Source organism: Emydura macquarii, unplaced genomic scaffold, assembly GCF_026122565.2.
Source record: "Emydura macquarii macquarii isolate MOO-44397 ecotype Brisbane River unplaced genomic scaffold, CSIRO-AGI_Emac_v2 contig_1253, whole genome shotgun sequence".
In the NCBI taxonomy this organism is placed as follows: Eukaryota; Metazoa; Chordata; order Testudines; family Chelidae; genus Emydura; species Emydura macquarii.
The window spans coordinates 13,067,845-13,092,372 of record NW_027131390.1 but is presented as its reverse complement, the minus strand read 5'-3'; the positions used below and the strand labels follow the sequence as shown (position 1 = coordinate 13,092,372).

General features: G+C 38.7%; 1 protein-coding gene across 3 annotated transcripts in view; it reads left to right on the top strand.

Moving 5' to 3' along the window:
• The window catches only part of THOC2 (THO complex subunit 2), a 97,704-nt gene extending 87,376 nt beyond the window's left edge, over positions 1 to 10,328 (top strand). The window contains exons 34-40 of one of the 3 annotated variants that reach the window (XM_067548189.1): positions 565 to 600; positions 4,271 to 4,408; positions 4,777 to 4,846; positions 4,928 to 5,085; positions 6,166 to 6,242; positions 6,353 to 6,400; positions 9,499 to 10,328. In XM_067548189.1, the coding sequence (XP_067404290.1) occupies positions 565 to 600; positions 4,271 to 4,408; positions 4,777 to 4,846; positions 4,928 to 5,085; positions 6,166 to 6,242; positions 6,353 to 6,380 (507 nt within the window). In that variant the 3' untranslated portion in view covers positions 6,381 to 6,400; positions 9,499 to 10,328. Of the gene's footprint in view, positions 1 to 463; positions 483 to 564; positions 601 to 4,270; positions 4,409 to 4,776; positions 4,847 to 4,927; positions 5,086 to 6,165; positions 6,243 to 6,352; positions 6,401 to 9,498 lie in introns of those variants that run through there. The other 2 variants (XR_010919703.1, XR_010919704.1) reach the window with 2 other exon arrangements.
• The last annotated feature ends 14,200 nt before the right edge of the window (positions 10,329 to 24,528 follow it).

The window sequence follows — 24,528 nt, the reverse complement described above, 5'->3', positions numbered from 1 at the left end:
TAAGAATTACTTAAGGAATAATAGTAGATTAATTTTGCAGAAATAAAAGTAAAAGTGCATATAATCAGTTTTGAGGAACCAGGTGATAGTGATAAGGACTTAATTGTAACCTCAAGTATATTTTTTCTATATCTTTCTTTGCAAAATGAAACCTAAAGTCCATTCTAGGGACTTCTACCACATTTAACTATAAGTGGAGAAGATACATTTAATATATATTTAAAATCTTTATCTGTGGCTTGCTCATTTAAATAATACTTTTCTTTAAATATTGCAGAAATCTTTGTGGGTGGCGGGGAAGTTTTCTTAAATATTTTATGACAAATTGAATATAAACACATTTAATTTTGTAGTTTACAAGATAATTTTGATATAGTTCAGTCTAGAAAAGAGATGTTAATTTTGTTTTCTAGCTTTTAGCTTTGTTCAATATAAAATATTAACATCAGATTTATTCTGGAAGGAGTAGCTGTTTTTTGTTTCGAGGATACGGCCTGCTTCCCAAAGTGCCTCTGGTTTCTGAAAACTGCCAGTTTACGTGTCATCTCCATTCATTTTCTACAGGAAAACCTCAGCGAACTCAAGGACTCCTCAGCAAAGGTTTGAATCTTTTAGTTGTCAGAAAGATTACATTTGTACTTTATGTGGAGATACTTTAATCTTGTATGGATGTTATATATTACCAGAGAAATTGAGCACTCCATTACCGTATGTGCTAGCATAGAAACAGATTTTTCATGAATTGTATAAACGTGCTTTACACATGTGCCTTTAGATTTTGATCTGTAGAATAAACTACATTTGGCACAGTGTGCAATCAACATTGGTCTGTTATGTGGCAGTACCCTATAGAGTGGTCAAGTAATTTTCCATTTCTCTTTGAGCCTCCTGAAACATGTTTATTTCATCGTTTATAACTATTCCTGCAACTTTTACTTTGCATAAAGAAAACAACAAAACTATGGCAATATTCATGCTTCTAGAATAGCTGCACTCATTTGTGTGTTGGTAAATCTCCATGAATATCATCACTGTGTTTCCCCATGGTGGGTGACTAAGGGATCCTGTTGGTATGCTTGCTTTTTTCATAAATGTAATTCAAATAAAAAATATTGTAGAATTGTGCTCTAATACAAATACATTAAAAAGTTGTTTGAAGTCTAGTACATTCTGATAATTTTAGGAAAAGGCCATAAAACAAGCATTAATGTAGCTTTAAACATGATAACTACTGAAATACTCAGATATTTCAGTAATGAGCACTATGGCAATACTTTGAACTTGGTAATGTACTAGAATAATTTCTTATATTTTTTGGTGGGCTTCTGTTGTGTTTGGTGGGGTGGTAGGAGGGAGGGGAGAAGTGAGAGTAGGGAATAGGTATGTCTGTTAAAACGGACTATTTATTGAGATCCTGTGTTAATAAATAAAATGTTTTCCGGTAATCATAACATAGATATTTATTATCACAAATGTTGTTTATATCAGATTAAGCACTACTGGGCATTCCCAATTAATTTATAGATTTTCATCTGTCATTATGTTTTATCATTTACAAAGAAACAAGTTTAAAAGTGCAAGCGAGAATTGTTGCTTACTGCAAAGTGCAAATCAAGTATTATTGTATCTTTTTAGCTCAGATTGCTTATGTAAGTCTTTAGAAGAATTTTTTTATATAATTTTTAAACATCAGCAATAATTCCACAACTGCCAGTTGCTAATCAACTGGGTTTTTCTAAGTGTTTCCATTGCTAACTGTATAGCATACATACGTACATTTAGGAAAGGAGGCAGGAGCATCAGCTCTTAATGTCCCAAATTCTCAGTTTTACTGTTTGAAAACAAGTGTTACTTCCATGTAACTTAAGTCATTTTAAATACTTGGAGTTTTGAAAATACTGCCTTTCTGATTTCAGAAATACAAGGCATTTCTCTCCTACTCAAATCTGTAGCAACTGGGATGTGTGTGTGTGTATATGGGGGGGAGGGGGAAGAGGGGAGTACATCTGGGGGAAAAAAAAAAAAAAAGCATTAGCTAAGACAAAATATTTTCTAAACTAACTTCAGAAGTAGAACTACATAATTTTTATATATCAATGCACTGGTGCATATGATAAAGACAAACAGCTGAATTAAACATATATTAAGGAATCTGCAATTTGCTTGTATTGTTTTAGTTCAAAATAACCTGCTCATTTATAGTGTTGACTGTTGAATGTCCTTACATTTTGAGCTATAACAGTTCTATAGTTAGTTAGTTATTTGTATTATTGTAGCACTTAGGAGCCACAGTAATAGACCATGACCCCACTGAGCTAGGTGCTGTACTAATACAGTTTTTCCTGGCTTCATTGTTCATGAAGTGCTTTTCCTCTGAGCTCTACTTTCCACTTCCCCCACTCTCTTCCAGTTGCTCCATCTTTCTCTGACCAAATGAACCCTCATGCATTCTGCTGGTAAAATCACAACCCTCATGAAGTAGCACTAGAGTAGGGATTCTGTCTAATAAAGTAAGGAAGTCAAATCCTCTTCTTCCCCGATGCATCCCAAAAATAAAGGGTGTACATTTCATAAGCCCCTAGAAGAATCAAGTACACAACTGTCATTGAAAGTTAATGGGACTTTGAAAACCTCATCTTAAATAACCAGCAGTTAACTAAGACTTTCAGTATTCTTTTTTATATTCTGTTGAGCAGAATGAATAATTATAAGAAAATCTGAACTGACAGCTAAATATGAGGGAGAGGGGCAAGTTGAAAGAGTCTGGAATAGAAGATCTGGAATTAATTTTCAACCATGGAGTAGACATATTCTCTAGTGCTTTTCTATGATAGTTGTGATATCCACAAGAGAGTGCTTGCTATGGCATCTTGTTGGAGCAGGAAATATGCATTGGGGGAGGGGAGCTGAACAGTCTGCGGTTCATGGAGATCAACAACAAGGGAATGAAGTATGATTAAAAATGATACTTGCTGAAACCTGGAAATAAAGCACTGAACATTAAATTTATTGGGGGGGTTTATTCATTCCAGGTGCTTGTTTTTTTTCCTGCATCCCTCTCCAAAATCTGTTTGACAGTAATAACAATCATGTGTGATGCTATAATCCGCTGAAAAAAGAATATTGAAATTGCTTAAAATAGAATTAATGTAATTATATCCTGGAAAACAAGTTTGCAAAACAAACTTGAAGAGTTCTTCTCTCTACTAGCCAGCAGTTTGAGGATTTGTGGCCCAGTTGATTTGCCTCCATACTCATGCTTTTTTATTATTTTCATTGTTGCAGTTCGAGAACCCATTCATTGTTCTGAGTATCTTTCAGAAATTTATGACTTTGTAGTTTAAGATTGCTGTTCAACAAAAATGTATAACATATTTAAGAAAAAGATCCCATTAAGTCATTCCTTTGTCATTTGTAGATTATTCTGGTTCAGCTGTATGCTGGAAATCTGTTGGGAGGCTAATATAAAAAAAGCTGGATCATTTAAGCAGATTTTAACAGTGATCCATAATTAACCAAATGAAGTTAATTTTACATTTCTTCTGTGGTACTAAAAGTCAGGATTTCCATATGCTGAGTGTACTGTAGTAAATCCAGGAATCTGCACTAGCAGAATCATCAATATAGCTATCTTGTTTGCTTTGGGTAAATTAAATGTTACTGGTAAACAACTTACTGTGTGTTTAAGGGCTTGTCTACACTTAAAACTTACAGCAGCATAGCTGTATCAGGACATCTGTGTTGCTGCAGGAGCGCTTGTGTAGCTGTTATATTGATGGGAAAGAGATCTCCCACCGACATAATAAAACCACCTAAACGAGTGGGGAACGAGAGGTTCTCCCACCAACATAGCGCTGTCCACGCTAGCGCTTATGCTGGCAAAATTTATGTCACTCGGGTGGTATTTTTCATATCCTGGAGTGACAAAAGTTTTGCCAGCATAAGTGCTAATGTAGACAAGGCCTAATATAACAACATGTAACTGAAGTGTATCTTCTGTTCAAGCTAGTGCTGATACTTTATGAAAATAGATCTTGAATTATTAGCTTCTTATAAGACACTTTTTAAAAAGAGCTTTGGAAAAAATGAAGCATACTACATCAACAGATGGACAACAGAGATGTCTTTTACTCTTTTGCTTGGCAGGAAAGTAATAATGTTTAGTTTTTATTCTTTGAGATAGACCTGGTGCAGTAAACAATAGGATATTTTTCATTTCCACATTTAGGAAGACATATTAATCCTCAGTAATATTGCCTTAATTTAACAGCACTACATTAACCACATTGCTCCCGCACTGTCCAAGAGTAAGGAGAGAGAAGTGGAAAAGAAAGATTTGGACAAGTCCAGGGAAAGATCCAGAGAGAGAGAGAAGAAAGATGAAAAGGACAGGAAGGAGCGAAAAAGGGTTTGTGACATTTTTATGAAATAACTTAGAAAGTTGGTGCATGGTTGACTCATTCTTTGACTCTAAGCCATAATAATTGTAATTGGTGTGATAGCCTTTATAGACAGAAATGACCTGCTGCAGGGTTTATTCTTCATTTGCCCTATTAATTCTTAAAAGGTCAGTACTGGGTGTTAATAGATTCTAAACTGCATTTTAATCTTCATTGTCAAGAGATTTCAGTCCAGAAACTTGAACAAGCTTGAATCATGCAACTGCCTTTAAACATTTGAAAAATGTGGTGTTTGTGCAATATTCTACTTAGGATGCTGTTTTAGAAATTAGCATCTGTTAATCCACTAACATTACATAATTGTATTTGACTTTAGGATCATTCAAATAGTGACCGAGAGGTGCCACAGGACTCAACCAAAAGGCGTAAAGAGGAAAATGGAACAAGTATGTGTTTTATTTCATTTTGCTGTGCTTGAAGTGTCCAGTCAGTCACTATTGTGAACTGTTATGGGGTTGTTTTTTCAGCTGGTTCTTCAAAACATAGTAAAAGTGAAAGTCCATCTGATTCCCCTCGTTCAAATGAGAAAGAAAAGGAGAAGAACAAATCAAAATCTTCAGGCAAAGAAAAAGGTGATTCAATCAAAACTGAAAAGATGGAGAAAAGTTCCTCCGGTAGTAAAAAGGTAAAATGAATAATTTTTCTCATTTCTCTGTTACCACTAAACCTTTTCATTGAAACATTTTGTGCCAGGAAATGCTTTCAAGTAATTTTTCAGCTTCTGAATGCTCTGATTTATGGCATAGATGAGAGACGTATTGTGAATGGCAGGGGAAAATACATGTAGAATTTTTGGCCAGTTGGCCTCAACTTTACTTAACACACTCAATAGACAGCGTTGACTGGATAACTTGTAAGGGGCAACCCTTCATGTTAGCAGCAGAGGAAAGCTTTTGTGCCAATAATACTTATTGTTTTTAAGATTTTTGAATGCTCTGGTGTGAGTTTATGGCCTAGATTGGGGAACAAATATTTAAAACTGGCATTTTCTGTACTTCGTTGGTTTTAGGAATTAAGGTTCCTTTTCAGTTGAAAAAAAATTACTTCAGAAAAAAATTCTGAAATGAGGCCTTAATTAAATATTGATTTTGCCAGAGTTAGCATATACTTGATAGGAAAGTTTTATGGGAAAACTCATTTGGCCCTTGGAAAGTGAATGTGTTGAATTTGAAGACTATATTCAGTCATTAAAGTGTGAAACAGACTGACTTTGAACTGCAAGTCTCAGCACAACCATATCTAAGAAGATGCCAGAACACCCATTTAATATTGAAATAGCATTCTTCCAAAGACATTAGTTCTTAACTGTTAAAACTTTTAAATGGTGGAAATTGCTGTAGATCTGTCTTCAATTATGCGTAAGGAGTTTACTGGAGTTTTTGGGGAACACATTGTTTACTATAATGTAACATTGTTAAATTGATAATTGGAAGAGGCAATTAATAAGCACACAAATATTACCATGTTCAGGATAAAAGTAGCCAGGGCCTATGTTGTTGTGTTGGAGTTTTTTTTGCTTTTTTTAATGATGATGTGTATATTACAGTGCCTTTCAATATTTAATAGCATCCCAGGGGAATACCCATTTTTAGAAATATAAAACTTAATTGGCTATTGGTTTTGGGCTATCACACTTTATTGTGAAATTCTTTGTTCACTCAAGCATATTTTTTTGCTTTATTTTCCATATACATATTTTGCACAGGAATCTAGACATGATAAAGAAAAAACAGAAAAAAAGGAAAAACGGGACAGTGCTGGAGGAAAAGAAGAAAAGAAACAATATCCTTTTAACTTTTGATCACTGGAATTTTAAGTAACAAACGGTGAAGTAAGATAATTCTGTGTTCTTAATGAACTAAAAAGCACTTTTTCTTTAATGCTTAATTTACTCATAAATCTTCAGACAAGCATAGATAATGAAGACTGTTCCAATCAAGGTAAGAATTATTTTTATGTTTTCCCTTTTCCAAAGTATTGAAGATGTCTGTTAAAGATGTCTGGGTGAAATTCTCATCTCTGCCATGACCTCATTATGGTGGGTTAAAGGGCCAGAGTGGCATAAAAGGGGATATAAAAACACCTCTTTTGATGATGGGAAAATTCCCCTAGCACAGAAAAGAAAGACAGCCCCAGGCTGCTCTAAGATGACTCCCTCAGAAGCCCTGACATAAGAGGTGGGCAGAAGGCAAGAGAGGGATGTCAGAGGGGGACTGCAACACACAGAGATGTGGAGAGTCTGGTCAGAGTCTGCCCATAGTCAGGTAGGGACAAGGCTGCTATAATGTAGACAGCCCTTGATAATCCACTTGCTGCTTGATTAATCTCTTGCTAACGATACTTTTGAAATGTAAAGCAGCATGTAGGATACATATAGTTATCTGTAAGCCTGTGATAGATCTCATACTCTGCTTTTCTTAATAGTAAGACAATTGATTATGCCTATGTGGTCTTTGGCCTCTCCAAATAAGATTGGACAATAAATGAAAGTTCTTGTGAGACAAATGTAAACAAGATCAACTTCAAATTCAATTTATTCATCTTCCCTAAATTCCAGCTTGAATGTGAGTGTGAATCAAGAGAGATGTTATGTGCAAAAAACATTTGAAAAAATTTAATAAAGTTTTCTAAAATCCTCTTCCAGGGCTGTTTAAACATTTACACATACTCAGATTCAAAAAAATATTGGTAAATTTATTTATAGCAAGAAAAACTGACCAATTCAGATTTGAATGATATACCACTCTCTAGCGAGCAGTTCTGTGTTCAGGTATTTTAGGAGTCTGATTTTGTGAGGAGCAGGGAGGTGGTACCCTTCTAGATTTCAAATTAGTTTATCCATCCACCTAGTCACAGAAGCCATGTGTCACTGCCAACCTCTGTCCAGAGGACTATAGACATTCTGTAAAATATGTGTAATTATGGCTGGTAAATATTAGAGTTGACTGACTAATCTGTTGCAAATAATTTATTCAAAGAATGTAGTGTCTTTGTTTACCAGTTGCCTATGAGCAGTTTATAATTTCCTTATATTTGTTCTCCATTCAAAATTACTTGATTAATTGTGTCTGTGGAAAATTATTGGTCTGTAGGGTAATTTAATTTCTGCATATTTGCAGAAAGTGAACATAAGGAAGATTGCAGCTGAAGCAAACTCTAATTTTTATTCAGTTAAACATTTATTGAAGTTTTTGAGTTATTTGCACAGCTTATAGTAATCATGGCACTGAAATATCATGCAATGTACCGCCACACTGAGATCTTTGGCCTCTCGCCGTCCTCTTTATGCCACCAAAATGTAGTAGTAAGCTTTCACCATGAGTGAAAAAAAATCAGTGAATTAAAAGAGTGGCAGTACTTAAAACATGAATACCATTCAATATGTTATATGACAAACTAAGATAGAACTAAAGGTCAGAGTATGCATGAATAACTTAATTGTTAACCAGAGTTCATTACAAGAACATGATGGTTGGAAGCTCAGGAAATTCAAAGTTTAGATTATATTAAAACAAAAAGAAAATTTGAAAGGATGGAAATGCAGTTGTTGGATGTGTACAGTGTTGACCGGTTTCAAGGGACAGAAGATTGTACCATCACAGGACCCCTGCTGGGGAAGAATCTCCCACAAGAAAATTACAGCAGCATTTGTGCTATCTCTGATGAACCAACCAGGAGATAATGCTGCTGCTGAGGGGAGGGTGGCAGAGGCCTTTTGCCTTGGACCCCAGGGTACAAAGCTGCAGGAGAGCTGCTTTCTCTTCTCTGCTCCCCAGATATGTCAGGGGAAGGGAACTTATTTTGTGAAGTCACCTCGCCATCCAGAAATGCCTTCAGAAGGCATCCTCTTCAGTGGCACTATTACTCCAAAAAGCAATGAGGGAAGCTGAGTTGGCTCGGATGTTAGAAGTATTTTGACAGTTTGTCCTGGTGACATTGCTTGCCTAGCTGCTGAAGCCAAAAGCAGGTATCTGAAGGGAGTTTCTGGGTAATGAAAATCACACAGGTGCCCTTTGGTGAGGCCTATGGGGAAAGAGATAATGCTAGGAGTCAGGGTCCTAGCTATTTTGGGGGCACTTTTCTCTCTGCAGTTAAATTAGATTTGAACATCTGTGAGCTGTGTTTTCTGAAAGGCCCTCATTTATGCAGTTTACTTCCCATTAGTCCAACAAAGTCAGTATTTGCTGACCTTCGGGAAATAGTCTCAAGCATATTGATTTACTTAAATTTTTTCTTGAGTGAGTGTGCATGAGCAGGCTGAGTTCTGAGCCTAGGATAGAGTGCTATTGGGGCTAACTTGTGTAGCTTATCTTATATTAGAATACCAAACTACATGTGACCAGAGGTTCCTGTATGTATGCTTTCATAAATGGAGAATTGAAATATATTCAAATGAATTATAATAATAAAAATACAGTTTCTGTAGCTAGTGTCAGAAACAAGCACTTAAGTAAATGTCAGTTACACATTTAGGAATACACATCCAGTTATTTCTTGCTGTAAATTAAGGGGGCATCTGATATAACATTCACTTTACCTCTCCCTCATTTGCATGGGTAAGTGTGCAAACGTGCTTTTACAGCAACACAAAATTTTGGCGGCTAATTCCATTTCTGCTGCTTGTGCAACCTCTTCTAGTATATTCTTTGTAATGTGTGTATTACTTTATATTCATTGCTTTTATTTCTTATTTAGACATATTAATCTTCTTGGGATAGTGAACTTTTACAACAGCTTGTTGAATTTTACTTTTGACAAGCCAATACTTGTTCTTTTGTTGCATTTTTATCTCTGTTAAGCAGAGTTTTTCATTATTTTTATTTATAATCCCAGTGCCTGATTGTAATGAGAACTACACTAACACACACAAAGTAGGAAACTGAAGTAATTATCTGAAAAACCTAAAGATAATCAGAGTGGCTAATTAAAATAGTATTTTTCTACACTCATTCTTTGGGTTGTGAATGAAAATAAATTCTAAATCCTCTGATTCTTTAGAAATGATATCTAATTGCATTGGCATACATATTTATTGTAGGTGAGGTTGAAAGTGGAAGATATCCAGCTGTGACCAGAAATGTATTTTCAAGAGTATAGATTGCACAGAAATTTGTGAATGAAGAGGACCCATCTGCATCTCCTTAAATTATTCAGTTCTCTGCTTTATTTCCCCCATGCTGAAGATTTAATTGTTGAGTTGTACATTACTGTATTTTAACTTGTTGCTTAGTTTCTCACACATTTATTTTCAGTACCTGGCTGAAAGTGTTACCTATTCCATATTTTAGCACAATGTGCTGCAAACAAACAGTTGCCACAGTGCAAATGAGGTTTCATGTGTACAGAGTTCCTCTTTAGGTTGTCTAAATACTGCCTGAGTTTAGTAATTCTTTCAATCTGAAATGCATTCTTTTAGATGTCTGAAAACCATAAATAAACAGTTATTGAACCATTTTTGAATTTACCTCATTTAAACTCAGTTTTTATTTATTACTTGGCCTGTTTTTAATATCAGTGACTAAAAACCAAGTGGGAGCACTGTTTTCATGCAATGCTTAGGAATTATTTGTATATTATGTGTACAACATTGAGCTGTTTAAAAAAACAAAAAAAGAAAAAAAACCAAACAAACCCGCACTCAATTGTCCCTTGCCACACCTTTGTTTGTCATGATGTTTTTAGATAGATTGGAAAATACTCTTTTCAAAACCGAAATAAATTAGGTTTCAATTCTACAACTACAGGAGCTTTGTATCGCTGAACTTTAGTCTGAAAAGTTTCACAATGACATTTTTAAAAAAGAATTTTTTTTATCTGCTGAATTCTACCAGTGTAACCTTTTTTCTAAATAAACAATAGTTTTCTCAATGGGTCGTAAATCATTGTGTGTGTGTTGTCGCTTTATTGACAAAGGTAGTGCGAACGAAATTCAATTTTAGTCAAACCTCTTTTAGTTAAACCTCTTCCACTATGACTAAATCCTCTTTCAGTTGGTCTGCCGTACAGATCAGATCATACATCTGGAGAGGACCTGGGTCATCTAACATGTTCCCCTGCATTAGGGCCTGATCCTGTCTATCCATTGTGGGTCAGGCACAGAAACCACAAACGTGTGTGATGCTTTTGAACAGCTTTAATGTTAATGTTTCAGTGACATCCTTTATCAAGTAAGTCCACTAATTGATTTTACAGTGAATTATGAAAAACATCCTAACCTAAATTTCCTCTTATTATATTCAGGCTTTTCTTGTCCATCTTAAGTATTTTTCCAGCCCCTACAGGTGAGGATCAGAGTGTGTTCTTACCTCTTACCTTAAAGAAATATTTTATGCTTTGTAAGCCTGATCCCTTATTTTTCAGCCTGATAACTGTTACCTAATGGAGTAGTCCTCACTTGCCCGCAAGTAAGAACTTGCAGGGTTGGCCTTTAAATTTGTAAACATCAGAAAATGAATATGTAGAACAACTAATTCATTCTCGTAATAAAGTAATAAGAACAAGATCTCATTAGTAATGTGGTAATCTAGTGGCCTTTTCCTGATACTACATATTTTTTAAAACCTGGTATTAGAGGGTCTTTAAGATGCCACTTAATTACATATTCTATTTAATTCTCTGTAGCAAATGTGGTTTAAATGTGTGGGGGTTTTATTTTAAGTGACGTTTCTGGAGATGCACTGCAACTCAAGGATAAAAATAGTTTCAGTTGCTTTATTGGTTTTTTTTAAACGGCTTTAAAATATAATTCACGCTAACTTAACAAAACATATTGTAAATATTTACAGAAAAACACCAATACTGATATTTACATATTAAAAAATGGCTGAATGAAAATAACTATGGATGTGAGAGGAGAGAAGAGAACTGAAAACAATGTAACTGATGTCAGGATAAGCTTTTTTGTGTGTCAGTTGATTCTAGGATACAGTTTTTAAATTATATAATTATGGATTAAGATTATTCTTAAATTCTTACCACAAAAATGTTAATTCATGTACTTCAGTGTTCAGATTCCAAATCGGAGACAAAAGTTCACATTTTATTAGTTAAAAGCATAAGGATGGGAAGGATATGTATATAAAAATCACATTTTAAAAAAACCTGCACTGAAAAAACAGCTGGGTTGCACAAGTAAGGCACTCAAATCAGAAAATTACAAATTTGCTGTCACAACCTTAACTCTTGCCCTCTGTCCACATTACAATATAGTCTTAAAATGCTGAGTGAATAAGGAGGCTGTTTTTATCTCCTTGTTCAATGTGTGCCCTTCAGTTTTTTTTTAGAGACTGGCGCAACAGCCTAGTGAAATCTGTATATAGTCTTCATGTGTTTCACTGGATTTTGAATCAGGCCTTTACTGTACACCACACAAAGTTAACCCTAAATATGGAATTCAATAGGTTCAGAAGTACTAATCTCTTTCCCTACTAGAAAATGTTTTTTTCTGTGTACTCCATCTTCCTTCATATAGTCACAACCTCTCCAAATTACTTCCCAGCTAGCTTCTGTTTCCTGTTTGTGTGTTACTGCCTTACATTTTATTTTCTGCAAATGTAATCACTTCTGAGTTTACATCTTTTTCTAGGTTATTTAGGGCCTTATCCATAGCCCATTAAAATCAATGGCAGTCTTTCCCAATTTCCTAGTCTAGTGAAATTAAAGTCCTGATTTGCTGATCTTTAATATTCTTAATTTGAGAGGTTTTAAGGGAATCTTTAAATTGTTAGTGGGAGGGGGGTCTTTATGACCTGATCCTAATCTTATTGAAGTCAATAGAAGTGTTGCCATTGACTTTAATGGGCTTATGATCTGTCCCTTAATACTTGACAGGTGGTACTATACCTGACTGCTGATTTAGTAAGGTCCCCTTTATTTTTATAGCATGTGAAGGTACTGGCAATTGTCTCAAACACATGCACATGTACACAGTCTCTCTCTCTCTCCACCCTACCCCCTCAAGATAAAAAGTTCCAACTTGGGAAACTCCAGTTCACACCTTCCAATCGTGGCAGTGTCATTTCTCCCTAAAATTTGCTTCCCAAGTGGCTCCTATAAACTGATCAGAATGACCACTATTTTTTTATTTCATGTGGAAAATATGGATTGTGATAGAAATGCCAATTTACAAGAATCAGAAAAGGGTGGTGGTGCACAATTTTTCCTACTCTTAGTTGCAATGTGAAGAGGTAGAACGTTGGAGGTCACGTTTTCAACTCAGGCACAGTGAGTTTTCCTTATAAAGTGAAAAAATCAGTTTTTAATAGGTGCATTAAATACACATTTACAGAAAAGCAGAAGAAAGAAACCTCTCCTACCAATCTGTCATTTGTGAGTCCCTTTCTTCACCTCCATCTCTTCCTCTTGTTGTTTTGAAGTTGTTCTGTGCCCTACAACTGCCCCACACTTTAAGTCACTGCTGCTGGACTCCCATTGCTCTTCTAGGGGACATAACTATGCCCTGGTCTACACTTACCTGGAGATTCGGCGGCAGTCGACGGGAGTTACGCAAACTATGCAGAGTAGCTTGCATAACTCACGTCGACTGCTCTGCTTCCCTTCTGCGCGCTGTCTACACTGCGCTGCACCCGTCGACGCAGCATTACGCTACTTGAGGGGGTGGTTTACCAGCGTCGACTTCCTGATCGATTGAGTGGGTCTACACTGACTGCTCAATCAATCCAGAAAGATTGATCTAGCGGCGGCGAATTTGCTGCCATCAGAATAGACATGGCCTATGTCTAACCAGTGCATAAATACCCACTTCAATCCAGGATATTGTGCAGTGACTACCTGTGAAGTGGGGTCTATTCTTAAAGCTGGAGGTGTAATTTCCAGCTTGAGGAGACATACCCGCGCTAGCTCTGATTAAGCTAGTTGCTAAAAATAGTGTCTCAGACCAGACTGTACTTGGGGCAACTAACCCCTCCTGGTGCTCAAGTCACTGCGATTACACTAAGTATATACTCAGCTGCCTAGCCCCTCATGCCACTTGCACTGTTGTGGCTGCATTTCTTTTTGTAGCGCACCAGCTCAATCAGAGGTAGCATGAGTATGTCTCCTCAGGCAGGGAATTACACCTCCAGTTCAAAGTGTAGGTTAGACATATCCTTAGTAGTTCAGATGCCACAATAGAGCTAATGGAGTTTATATATATCGGAGACAGTTCCTTTAAAGCATCACAGCAGAGAGGATATTAAGGTGTATGTAAGCCTTGATAACCATTGAACATCCAACACTTCCCACTGGAGTGCCACTTCTGCTCCCATAGAGGTTCTTGGAACAAATCTGTATCTTGAAGATACTGACTCATGCTCTGCTTCGGTAAAGGAGACCCTTCAGAAAGGAGCCAAGAAGCCATGCAGAAGAGGTAAGATACACCAGTTCCAAAGGGGACGGTCCAGGTGGGCGGGGCACTGTAACTGACAGCAGAAAGTCTTTTTCCTGTGCTTCCAATGCCCTGTCCTGCTAATGCCCAGACATTATGATGGAAACAGCCCGATCTGACTGCAGATAGGAGTAACGGGGTGGAGGATGAGGGAAGGACAAGCTGACCGGGAAAGGAGCAGAGATGACAAAATGGGAAAGGCTAGGGCAGGGGAATTGCTAGGGATGAACAGAAGCCTGTAATGACTTTTCTCCACAAACTGGGCTAGAACTCAGGATTTATGAGTCCCAATGTTCTTATCTTGTCCAGCACATAGCTTTGACACCCACTAGCAATGTGCCTTATCCTCTTCAAGTGGTTGATCTTCTCAGTCTATATCTGGAGCTAATGGAATTACTGGTAGCAGTAGTAGGCTATCATCTCCTGAGGCTATGTCTACACTAGGAGATAGGGTGCGATTCCCCTGCTTATGGACACATACTTGCACTAGCTCTCATCGAGCTAACACAATTATAAACAGCAATAGCGCTGGTAGTGGCAGCGGAGTCAGGGCTGACTGTGAGTATGTACTTTGCACGACTCAGACATGTTTCTGCTGCTGCTACCTGTGCTACTGTGCCTATCCTGTCATTTTTTATGCTCACACTAGCTCAATGAGAGCTAGTGCAAATATGTGTACAGGAGTAGGGGAATAACAATCATCCCTAGCTCCTAATGTAGGCATAGCCTCTGGGGATAACATCCTACTACCGCTACCAGTAACTCCATTGGCTCAAGTGGGGAAGAGATTCGAGTTGTTGATCTAGAGGTTCCAGCCCTTCTGACAATCCCTGTAGGGGTCAATATGGTTCCACATGATGGAATTTTTTTTTTCAGGTTGCTTTTTTAAAAACTTGGGAAATTGCAATTAAAAAAAAAAAAATTGAAGTACATTAAATTGAAAAGTCAAGCATTCAAACTTAGGAGATTCCAGACTGAAGGTTGCTTATGGAACCAGATTTTGACTCCATTGTGGGTATGCATTATGAGAATCTCTAATTACATGATCACATGCTATTTTTTCCACAGGATCCCTGCCTCATTCAAAGTGCAGGACAAAAATATTCAAGGAGTTACTTTTACAACCTTAACTTTTCAGTGTAGGGTTTTTGGTATGTTTCACAATTTAAAGGGAACTGAAAACTGCTGGACAGAAGGGCATCTGGGTATAATTTATATTGAGAGGAGAAAGGAAGAAATTAGAGCAACTAACATGGTATACGTGTCAGTCATTCTTCTGACCATTCTGCTTATATGTTGTGTACTTTTCCCTGCCTTCCTTATCTCCCCCCCCCCCTTTTTTTTGTCTGCCTAGAATTGAGCAAATTCAAAACAGTAAAGAAAATACTTTTTTCACACATGTATAAGTAATCTGTATTTCATCGTCACAGTATGCAGATAATGCCAAAAGCTTAGCAACAGTCAGAGGGATTGTACATTTTTATGGATAACAATAATATCCAGAATTGTTAGAGTTCATGCAAATGAAGTTTGGAAGGGATATATAATCTCCCAATCCAGAGTTCAAACCCATCTAACTATTAGGGATCAGGACGATTGTAGATCCTTTCACTGAGGGAGATTTTCTCACAATCTCCCTACTATCGGGTTTCATGCATTTTCCTCAGAAGCTTCTAGTGTTGCCCCCACTGTTAGTGACAAGTTATTAAAAATGCAGTGAAAGTACGAAGAAAGGGACTTGCTGCAGCTGTGAAGTGAGAGCACACCTAAAGTTGTGTCAGTTACAGGTTCCCACAATCGTCCTGGGATTGAACTATGTACTTTTTCTAAAACACAGTAGGAAAAGATCATCTATTTTCCTCAAGTCATTTCAGAACCATCATAGTGGGGACTAAACCAGTTATGCCAGAGTCCTTGGGGAATTTGCCCTATTTTAACAAGGCCACACCACATCCAATATTAGAGTCACAATCCCTCAATTGGAATAATTTATTTAGCAGATACAGCCATGCTAGGAAGGGGGTGATCCTGTGAAACTCTGCAGTGGCACTTAGGGGACTCAGCAACTTGAACTGTATGAACCGTAAATGTGGAGGTGGGTGCTATAGATTATTTTAAATAAATAAACATATGCTATCAGATATTTGTATCTTATCCTGACTAGAATTATCCACATATATAAAATTATCTGTAGGACAATAGTACATTCCTTTACATGTAGTATATGCCTCTATGTATGGACTTTATAAATATTCTCTTGTCTCAATATTTCATAGTAATATTTCCAGCCAAGATTCAATTTCTTGTCTTAATAATCAAGCCTGCAAACTTTTTTTTCCATATCATTAGGTTACTTTGATTTGTGTGGTTGCCTTGGATGTACAACAGGGAAATTAAATCGCTATTGATTTGTGCTGGCTTAATAGTGCTTACTTGAGTTAAAACAGTTCATAACTCATTCATACTTAAAAAAACATCAGTAGGTTTTCTGTGTTGGAGGCATGCTCCGATAAAGGGGGTCATTAAAGATTATTAGTGAAATCAATTCAAATCAGTTTAGATCTGCACAGGAAAAAACAGTTTTTATTGAACTGCTTTGGAAAATAGGGTTATGGAATGTGCACAAAACCAAGTGTGTAAAATTCAGTCATGTCAGAGTAAACTGCTTTCTAATGATTGTTCTGCCAGAGAGATACTTAATAAATGAAAATGCTCAGCATTGTGTTATGCAGAGGTTTTAACAAAAAGTCAGCTACCCAGGAAATGAAGATGCCAAATTAAAAGCTTTTAATTAAATAATGCTTTGAATGAAAGGGGAACTTAGCCACTGAAATCAGCATTAATCATGTTAAAGCAAAAAATTACTTGCCCTTCATGCATTTCACACATTTATCAATATTATTGCTAATTCCTTTTTTAAAAAGTGTAAGACAAATTTCTGTTTTGCTCCCAGCTCATCCAGCATGGTCTGGCACACAGCTCGATGAGTGAAGGAGTACCAGGAATTCACGCTTCTGAGGATATTAGCTTTTTTCATGGAAACGTTATCTGGCAGCTCTGTGTTCTTGGGGAACCAGGGTGCAAAATCCCAACTCTCCCTCTGGCTCACCTGAATTACCCCTGCCACACACACACCAGAAACCAAAGGCTGCTTGAACCAGAAACTAAAGGCATTCTCAATATGAAAAGGCAGGAGACGCAACTAAAACCCTCCCATCAAGGGTGAGACAACTCCCCATGCCTCATAAGCATCTCAGTTAGCACATGAACGGAGAACAGAAGCCTCATCTACATCGAAGATGGAACAACCACTGAACTCTGGGATTGCTGAAGCAGGAAAGCACTGCATGTTGGGAAATCCCTGCTCTTGTAAATTCATGTAAATGAACTAACACCTGTACACATCCAGCTCCACAGTTATCAGACCATTCTAGTTATTGACATGCAAAACACTGAAACCTGGTTGTATTGTGAGCTCTCTCTCAAGGAAAGTTGCCCTTCCAGGAAGGATCAGCTCCTTTTGTCCAGACATTGTTTATCCATAAACAAACCTGGGGTCTACAAAACCCCCTATCAGAAGTCAAACCTCTGTTCTGATTCTTGGATCCATAATGCTGCATCAGTTCCACTGGAACTTCCCCCTTTTCCTGACTGATCCTGCTGGGACCTCTGCCAGACTCAAAGCGTTCCAAGACCCTAAGCTGACCCGCCAATTCCTGGGAACCTCTGAGCTGCATGGAGTGGTGAGACTGCCCCCCCCCCCCGCCCCCTTCTTCCCCCAACACACTTTTTGTCTCTTTCCCTCTCTCTCTCAGTCCAGGTATAACTTTAGAATCATAGAATATTAGAGTTGGAAGGGACCTCAGGAGGTCATCTAGTCCAACCCCCTGCTCAAAGCAGGAGTAACCTCTGCTATATCATCCCAACCAGGGCTTTGTCAAGCCTCACCTTAAAAACCTCTAAGGATGGAGATTCCACCACCTCCCTAGGTAACCCATTCCAGTGCTTCACCACCCTCCTAGTAAAAAACTTTTTCCTAATGTCCAACTTAGACCTCCTGCCCTGCAACTTGAGACCGTTGCTCCTTGTTCGGTCATCTGCCACCACCGAGAACAGCCTAGCCCCATCCTCCCTGGAACCCCCTTTCAGGTAGTTAAAGGCCGCTATCAAATCCCCCCTCACTCTTCTCTTTTGCAGACTAAACAAGCCCAGTTCCCTCAGCCTCTCCTCATAAGTCCTATGCTCCAGCCCCCTAATCATTTTGGTTGCCCTCCGCTGCACTCTCTCCAACTTGTCCACATCCTTTTTGTAGTGGGGGGCCCAAAACTGGACACAATATTCTAAATGCGGCCTCACCAATGCCGAATAGAGGGGAATAATCACTTCCCGTGACCTGCTGGCAATGCCCCTCCTAATGCAGCCCAATATGCCATTAGCCTTCTTGACAACCAGGGCACACTGCTGACTCATATCCAGCTTTTTATCCACCGTTACCCCCAGGTCCTTTTCTGCAGAGCTGCTGCCCAGCTCGTCGGTCCCCAGTCTATAGCTGTGCATGGGATTCTTCCTTCCTAAGTGGAGGACTCTGCACTTGTCCTTGTTGAACCTCATTAGATTTCTTTTGGCCCAATCCTCCAGTTTGTTTAGGTCACTCTGTATCCTATCCCTACCCTCCAGGGTATCTACCACTCCCCCCAGCTTAGTGTCGTCCACAAACTTGCTGAGGGTGCAATCTACCCCATCCTCCAGATCATTAATAAAGATGTTGAACAAAACCGGCCCCAGGACCGACCCCTGGGGCACTCCGCTTGTGACCGGTTGCCAGCTAGACATGGAGCCATTGATCACTACTCGTTGAGCCCTATGCTCTAGCCAGTTCTCTATCCATTTTATAGTCCATTCATCCAACCCATACTTCTTTAACTTGCTGATAAGAATACTGTGTGAGACAGTATCAAAAGCTTTGCTAAAGTCAAGGTATATCACATCCACCGCCTTCCCTACATCCACAGAGCCAGTCACCTCATCATAGAAAGCAATCAGGTTGGTCAGGCATGACTTTCCCTTAGTGAATCCATGTTGACTATTCCTGATCACCTTCCTCTCCTCCAAGTGCCTTAAAATGGATTCCTTAAGGACCTGCTCCATGATTTTTCCAGGGATTGAGGTGAGGCTGACAGGTCTGTAGTTCCCTGGATCCTCTTTCCTCCCTTTTTTGAAGATGGGCACTGTATTTGCTTTTTTCCAGTCGTCAGGGACCTCCCCCTGTTGCCACGAGCTTTCAAAGATAATAGCCAACGGCTCTGAAATCACCTCAGCCAACTTTTGTAATCAAACCTGGGATAGTTTTCTCCAATCCCCTAACTGTAATTGTGTAGTATTGTAAGCATTTGATTGTTTTTCTCTCCTGGTATGGTATTACTATTAGCATCATAAGTTTTATATACCTAGCAATAAAATAACTGTTATAATTAAGCTGGTTGCCACTCTCTCTCCCTCTCTCTCCAAACTTTATTTTACTCCTTTGTGTTCTTGGTCCCTATCTTGCTCTGTAGCAACGCTTCTCTTACCTAAGCCAAAGATCTCTGAGTGCCCAAAAATCCTATGGCGTGTGCTCACCAAGGGGGTTATTGCTAGAACAATTGTGGTGTAAAGGGGCATATGAAGGGGACAGCCGGGAAGTGCTACTCTGCCTAGCCTATGGAGTCCAGGGGCAAATAAGGGTGTGGCTCAAGGTGCTGTTTGACCCAGCCTGATTAAGTCCAGGGGCAATTAAGGGGAGTAGTCAAAAAGGTGCTGTTTGGACCCAGCCTGCTCTATTCTGGTGCATTGCAAAGGCGCATATAAGGCTGGCCACTGAAAATGTGGTATCACCCAGCCTGCTGAGTTCAGGGACGCATAAGGGGTCAGCTGACAGTGCTAATAGCCCGGTCCGCTCAGATGCACTCAGTTAATCTGAAATGTGTGTGTGTATCTGTGGGGGTTTATATGAATCTGGTGCTGGAGGAACCCAGCCCTGAAAACCTGGTCCTGCAGGATAGCTCCCTTGGGAGGGGGCTTGTAGCCGTATGAACACACAAGTAATTTAATAGAATCACACCCCTAGAATCACATCCCCCTTCCAGGAAGGTAACCCTAATAAATGAGCATACCCCAAGGTAAAGGGCAAATCTGGTAACACATATTGAACTGTATCTATTACAAATAGGATTATATGTAAGGCCCTACTTGAATCGTGGGATGAGCTTCAAATAATTGCAGCTAAGTTGTGGCCAAGACATGGAAAATAATGGAAAAATAATATTGGACCTTTATTAAAAGCAGTAATTTGGAAAAGCCAGAGTAGACTATTTGTTTAAGAAAAAATTGCTGAATGATATAAACACTCAAGTATTATGTTATGCCTCATAATTGTTCTGATAACCAGACATTTCGCTGCAACTATATCACATTCATTAACAAAAAAAAAAAAGTGACCTCTACAATATAACATTTAGAAGACTAAAAGTCTTAACATAACTGCTGTAGAAATCGAGCCAATTCACGTTAGCCTTTTACAATTTACGGGCATTGAATGTTAATGCAGTATACCCCACTACAGTGGGTCTTCTCCATGCCCTGTCTTTGCTTTCTGAAGACTTGTCTGTACTGAGATATTAATGAAAATAATTGTGGTGGAAGCCTAATATTGCGGGATCTGTAATATTGCGAATGAAGTAGGGCCTTAATTATATGAGTATAAATTCGTTAAGGGATCGAGCTGGGGCAGAAGATAAGTTATGTCTTGAAGTAAAGGTGTGCAGCATACTGTGCTTTACGAAGCAACATTGATATTTGTTTAGTATTTGTCCATGCTGACTGGCATAAAAGTGCAATGTAAAAATGTATATTACATTAAAAAGACAAGGCAAAATCCATCTGTGTTTTAACACCACTGAAACTGATGGAGTTTCATCAGTCATGAACTTGGTCAATTAGACTCACAGCAGGAATACTTCCTCTTTTCTGATGACATTTCACTTTACATAAGCTGTCTGTGTAAACTATGCCTGCCTGAATTATTTGCTACAAACAATTTATCAAATTAATTTAACCCATATTTCTGTTCATAAATTACAGTGGAGACATTTAAAGCGTTTCTGTGGGTTTGTGAGACCTCTCCATGTATCAAGCATTTTGTCTTGGGAATATCTTTAACTAGATAAAATCTTTCAGAATGGAAGAAACTTTTAAAGGGTGGGTACTATGTCTTTGGACAGGTTATGATTTTCATTAATTAATTTGCTGGATGCAGTTGTTTGACTAATTTGTGCACAGATGTTAGCCTATGGTTTGTTTGTGAACTGGTCACCCTGGGGATTTGCTATTTGATTGATCACATGATAGCGCCTTTCCCCTGTTTGGATGATCTGTCACCAAAACTTTACAACCAGGAAGAATGATCCCCTTTCTGTTGCAAATTATCCACAAACATTTGTAATTTGTATCTATTGCACAGACAACGTAAAGATCTTTTAAAGGATGTCTGCAAAATGGGTTCAAATGCTGTAGTGAATGTTCAGTCGCTCTACATTTGCAATGCTGTTTCTTTCCGCAAACTTTTTTGCAACTGAAAACTCATTTGCCTGCTCATGAATCCGTGAATAAGGCCAAGACTTTCGAAAGTCACTGATGATTTTGGGTGCCACTTACGGGTGCCCATCTTGACATACATTCAAGAGGACTGATTTTGAGAAAACGCTGAACATCCTATCCAAATTAGGCCCCTTTAAGGACTTCCAGGCTGGACACCCAAAATCACTAGTTATTTTGAAAAATCTTGGCTCAAAGAGTCTGCAAAACTCTGTGAAGCAAACTGATGGGTTTTATTCTTTTTATACATTTTTGCTGTGCTCACCCATCTCTATTGCAAACAAGCCCGACAGATTATTCACAAACTTCAAATTAGATGAATCCAGCTGTCACATTACTCCAATACATGGGCACTGTGGAGAATTTTTTTCCCCGGTGTGGAAGACTGCCCACAAACACATCCTTAGAGGATATTGGAGACTATATGTACCTGGGCTTTCAGAACAGACAAGCCAACAGTGTACGAGATATTCAGAGTTGTTTGACATGGATGGATCTTTTCAGAGCCTACGAAAGAGATTGAAAAGGAGATGCACAACCACTGGAGGAAGCTGATTGAAACGACAAACCAGTGCTATAATAGCAAAAAAGCACTATTCTCAAGCTGAACCCTGCTGGACAATAACCAAAAGCACATCACCACAGTTTCTCCCAGCCAAGTCAAGCACCAACTCATCCTGAATGGTAAACCAGCCCAAAGAGTAAAGTGCAGACTGAAACAAGTCAAGCCGGAACTTTGCGCACTCCTCAGAAACCGCAAAGTTCACAATGAGCAGTTCAATAATGAGGAGCTGACAACAGTCATGAAAGCCCTGAAATGTGGGAAGGCAACCATTCGATATGATCTATCATCCCGAAGTGTAGTAACAGTTCCCTAAAGAGCACAAAAGTGGCTGCTTGACTTCTTTAATTCCTGTGTGGAGACAGTGCAGATAACTTGGTTGTGGTAACAGGCTGAACTGGTTGCACTACTCAAACCACGTAAAGACCCTAACTCTGCAAAGTTATCACCCAATGTCCTTATGCTGCTCGACCTACAAGCTTTATGAGATGATGATAATGGGTAGAATAGCACCAATAGTAGCAGGGCAGCTGACTGATGACCAAGCTAGTTTCTGCCCAGAATGTTTATGCTATGGCCAAGTTGTAAACCTAACTAAATACATTCAACATGGCTTTGAAACATATAAAATTACAAGTCCTGTGTTTGTTGATCTGTTGGGTGCGTATGACTCTGTGACCATTGTGCACTTCTACTGATCTTGGCAAGAATTTTGAGAAATAGCAAGATAGTTCAGATCATCTCCTCTCTGCTCACAAATCACCATTTCTTTTTGAAGAAGAATCATCAGAAAAGTTTATGCCATGTACTCTCACAAGGTTCAATGCTATCACCCTTGCTGTTTAATGTTTACACAAAAGACCAACCACAATTTCTCGATATGAGAAAATTCATTTATGCAGATGATCTTTTCATTGCTACTCAGTTGGCAAGATTTGAAGACATTGAGTGCATTGTAGCTGGTTCACTAACCGTACTTGGAAAATACTATCACAGATGGTTCCTGAATGCCAACCCTAGCAAGACAAAAGTGTGCACTTTCCACCTGAAACACCATCAGGCCAAGCACAAACTCTAGAAATTGTGGGATGGCACAGTCTTTGAGCATTGTGAACATCCACTGTACCTATGGGTCATATTAGGCTGAATGCTGACATTCAAAGAGTAATCATCAAGAAACTAAAAAAGAAAGAATTGTGTGCTAGCACAAAATAGGGAGCTGATACCAAAACACTCCAAGCAACCAGCCCTGCCTTGTGTCGATCATCTCCAGGATATTGTACTACAGCATGATCACACTTAAACCATGCACACAAAATTGATACTGAACTCAATCAATCCTGTAGGATCATCCCAAGGACTCTAAAACTGACTCCTGCACTGCTGCTACTGCCTTGTGGGAATAGCATCACCATCGGTGAGGTGGGATGCCTTTAGTAAAAAGGAGAGACAAAAACAGGTGCATGATCCAGGATATCCCTTGCATGGACATGTTCCACTACCTAAGAGGCTGAAGTCCAGAAAGAGCTTTGCCTCTGAAATTACGTTATCCTAAAATACCTCTGTGGAAAGCTATAGTATAACAAAGCAGGAAATGCCAAGAACCTAGTTAAGAAAAACCCCTTCCCACGCATGGACCTGGAATGAAAACGCTGATGTACTCTAAATCAGTGGTGCCCAACCTTATTACACAGGAGAACCACATAAACCTCGGCACAACCTTGTGTGGGTCAAACAGATTCTACAAATTTTAATAAGATTTAAAGTCACTTGTGCTGATTTATATTTTAAGTTCAGCTTGTTTTGTATGTATTTAGATAGAAACAACCTATATACAGAATTACTAAACTAAAATGTCAACATGATGACAAAGCACTAACGAATTGGGCATTAGTATGTTGTGTTAAAGCAGACTGCGGGCCTTATGAAACGCTCTGTGAGCGACAGGTTGGGCATCCCTTTTCCAAATCGAGGAAAAGCTAGGGTGGCAATGACTGGTGAGAATATGACTAAGTGGGAAGATCCCCACATGTGAATGCAGAGAGCCTAGGCAAGCACTTGAAAGCTGCTGGATGCAGTACCCCTTGTCACCATCATGTACTCCCACGGAACTGTTATTGATAATTTAAGCATTGCTGAAAGGGGAGGGATGAATTTATACATGTTTTAGTATAAAGAGAAGGGGATTAAATCATAGCTGCTGCAACCTGGTTGTCCTTGTGCACTCAGCTTCCACTGAGGTCAGCTTGGGTGCTCAAGGAATGTGTGCTTGGGACAGAGAATGGTAAGTGGCTATGGTGAAGTATTGAATGGTAAGACATAGCATGCTCATAAGTCTGAGCTGCAAAAATCCACTGCTTAGATTTGTCCTGAGTAACCAGAGGTAATAGATGAAAAAATTGAGTTACAGATCTGGATGCCTCAGTGCAGGCAAGACATTGACAAATTGGAAGGGATTTCAGAGAAGAGTTCCCAGGATGTTTGACGGG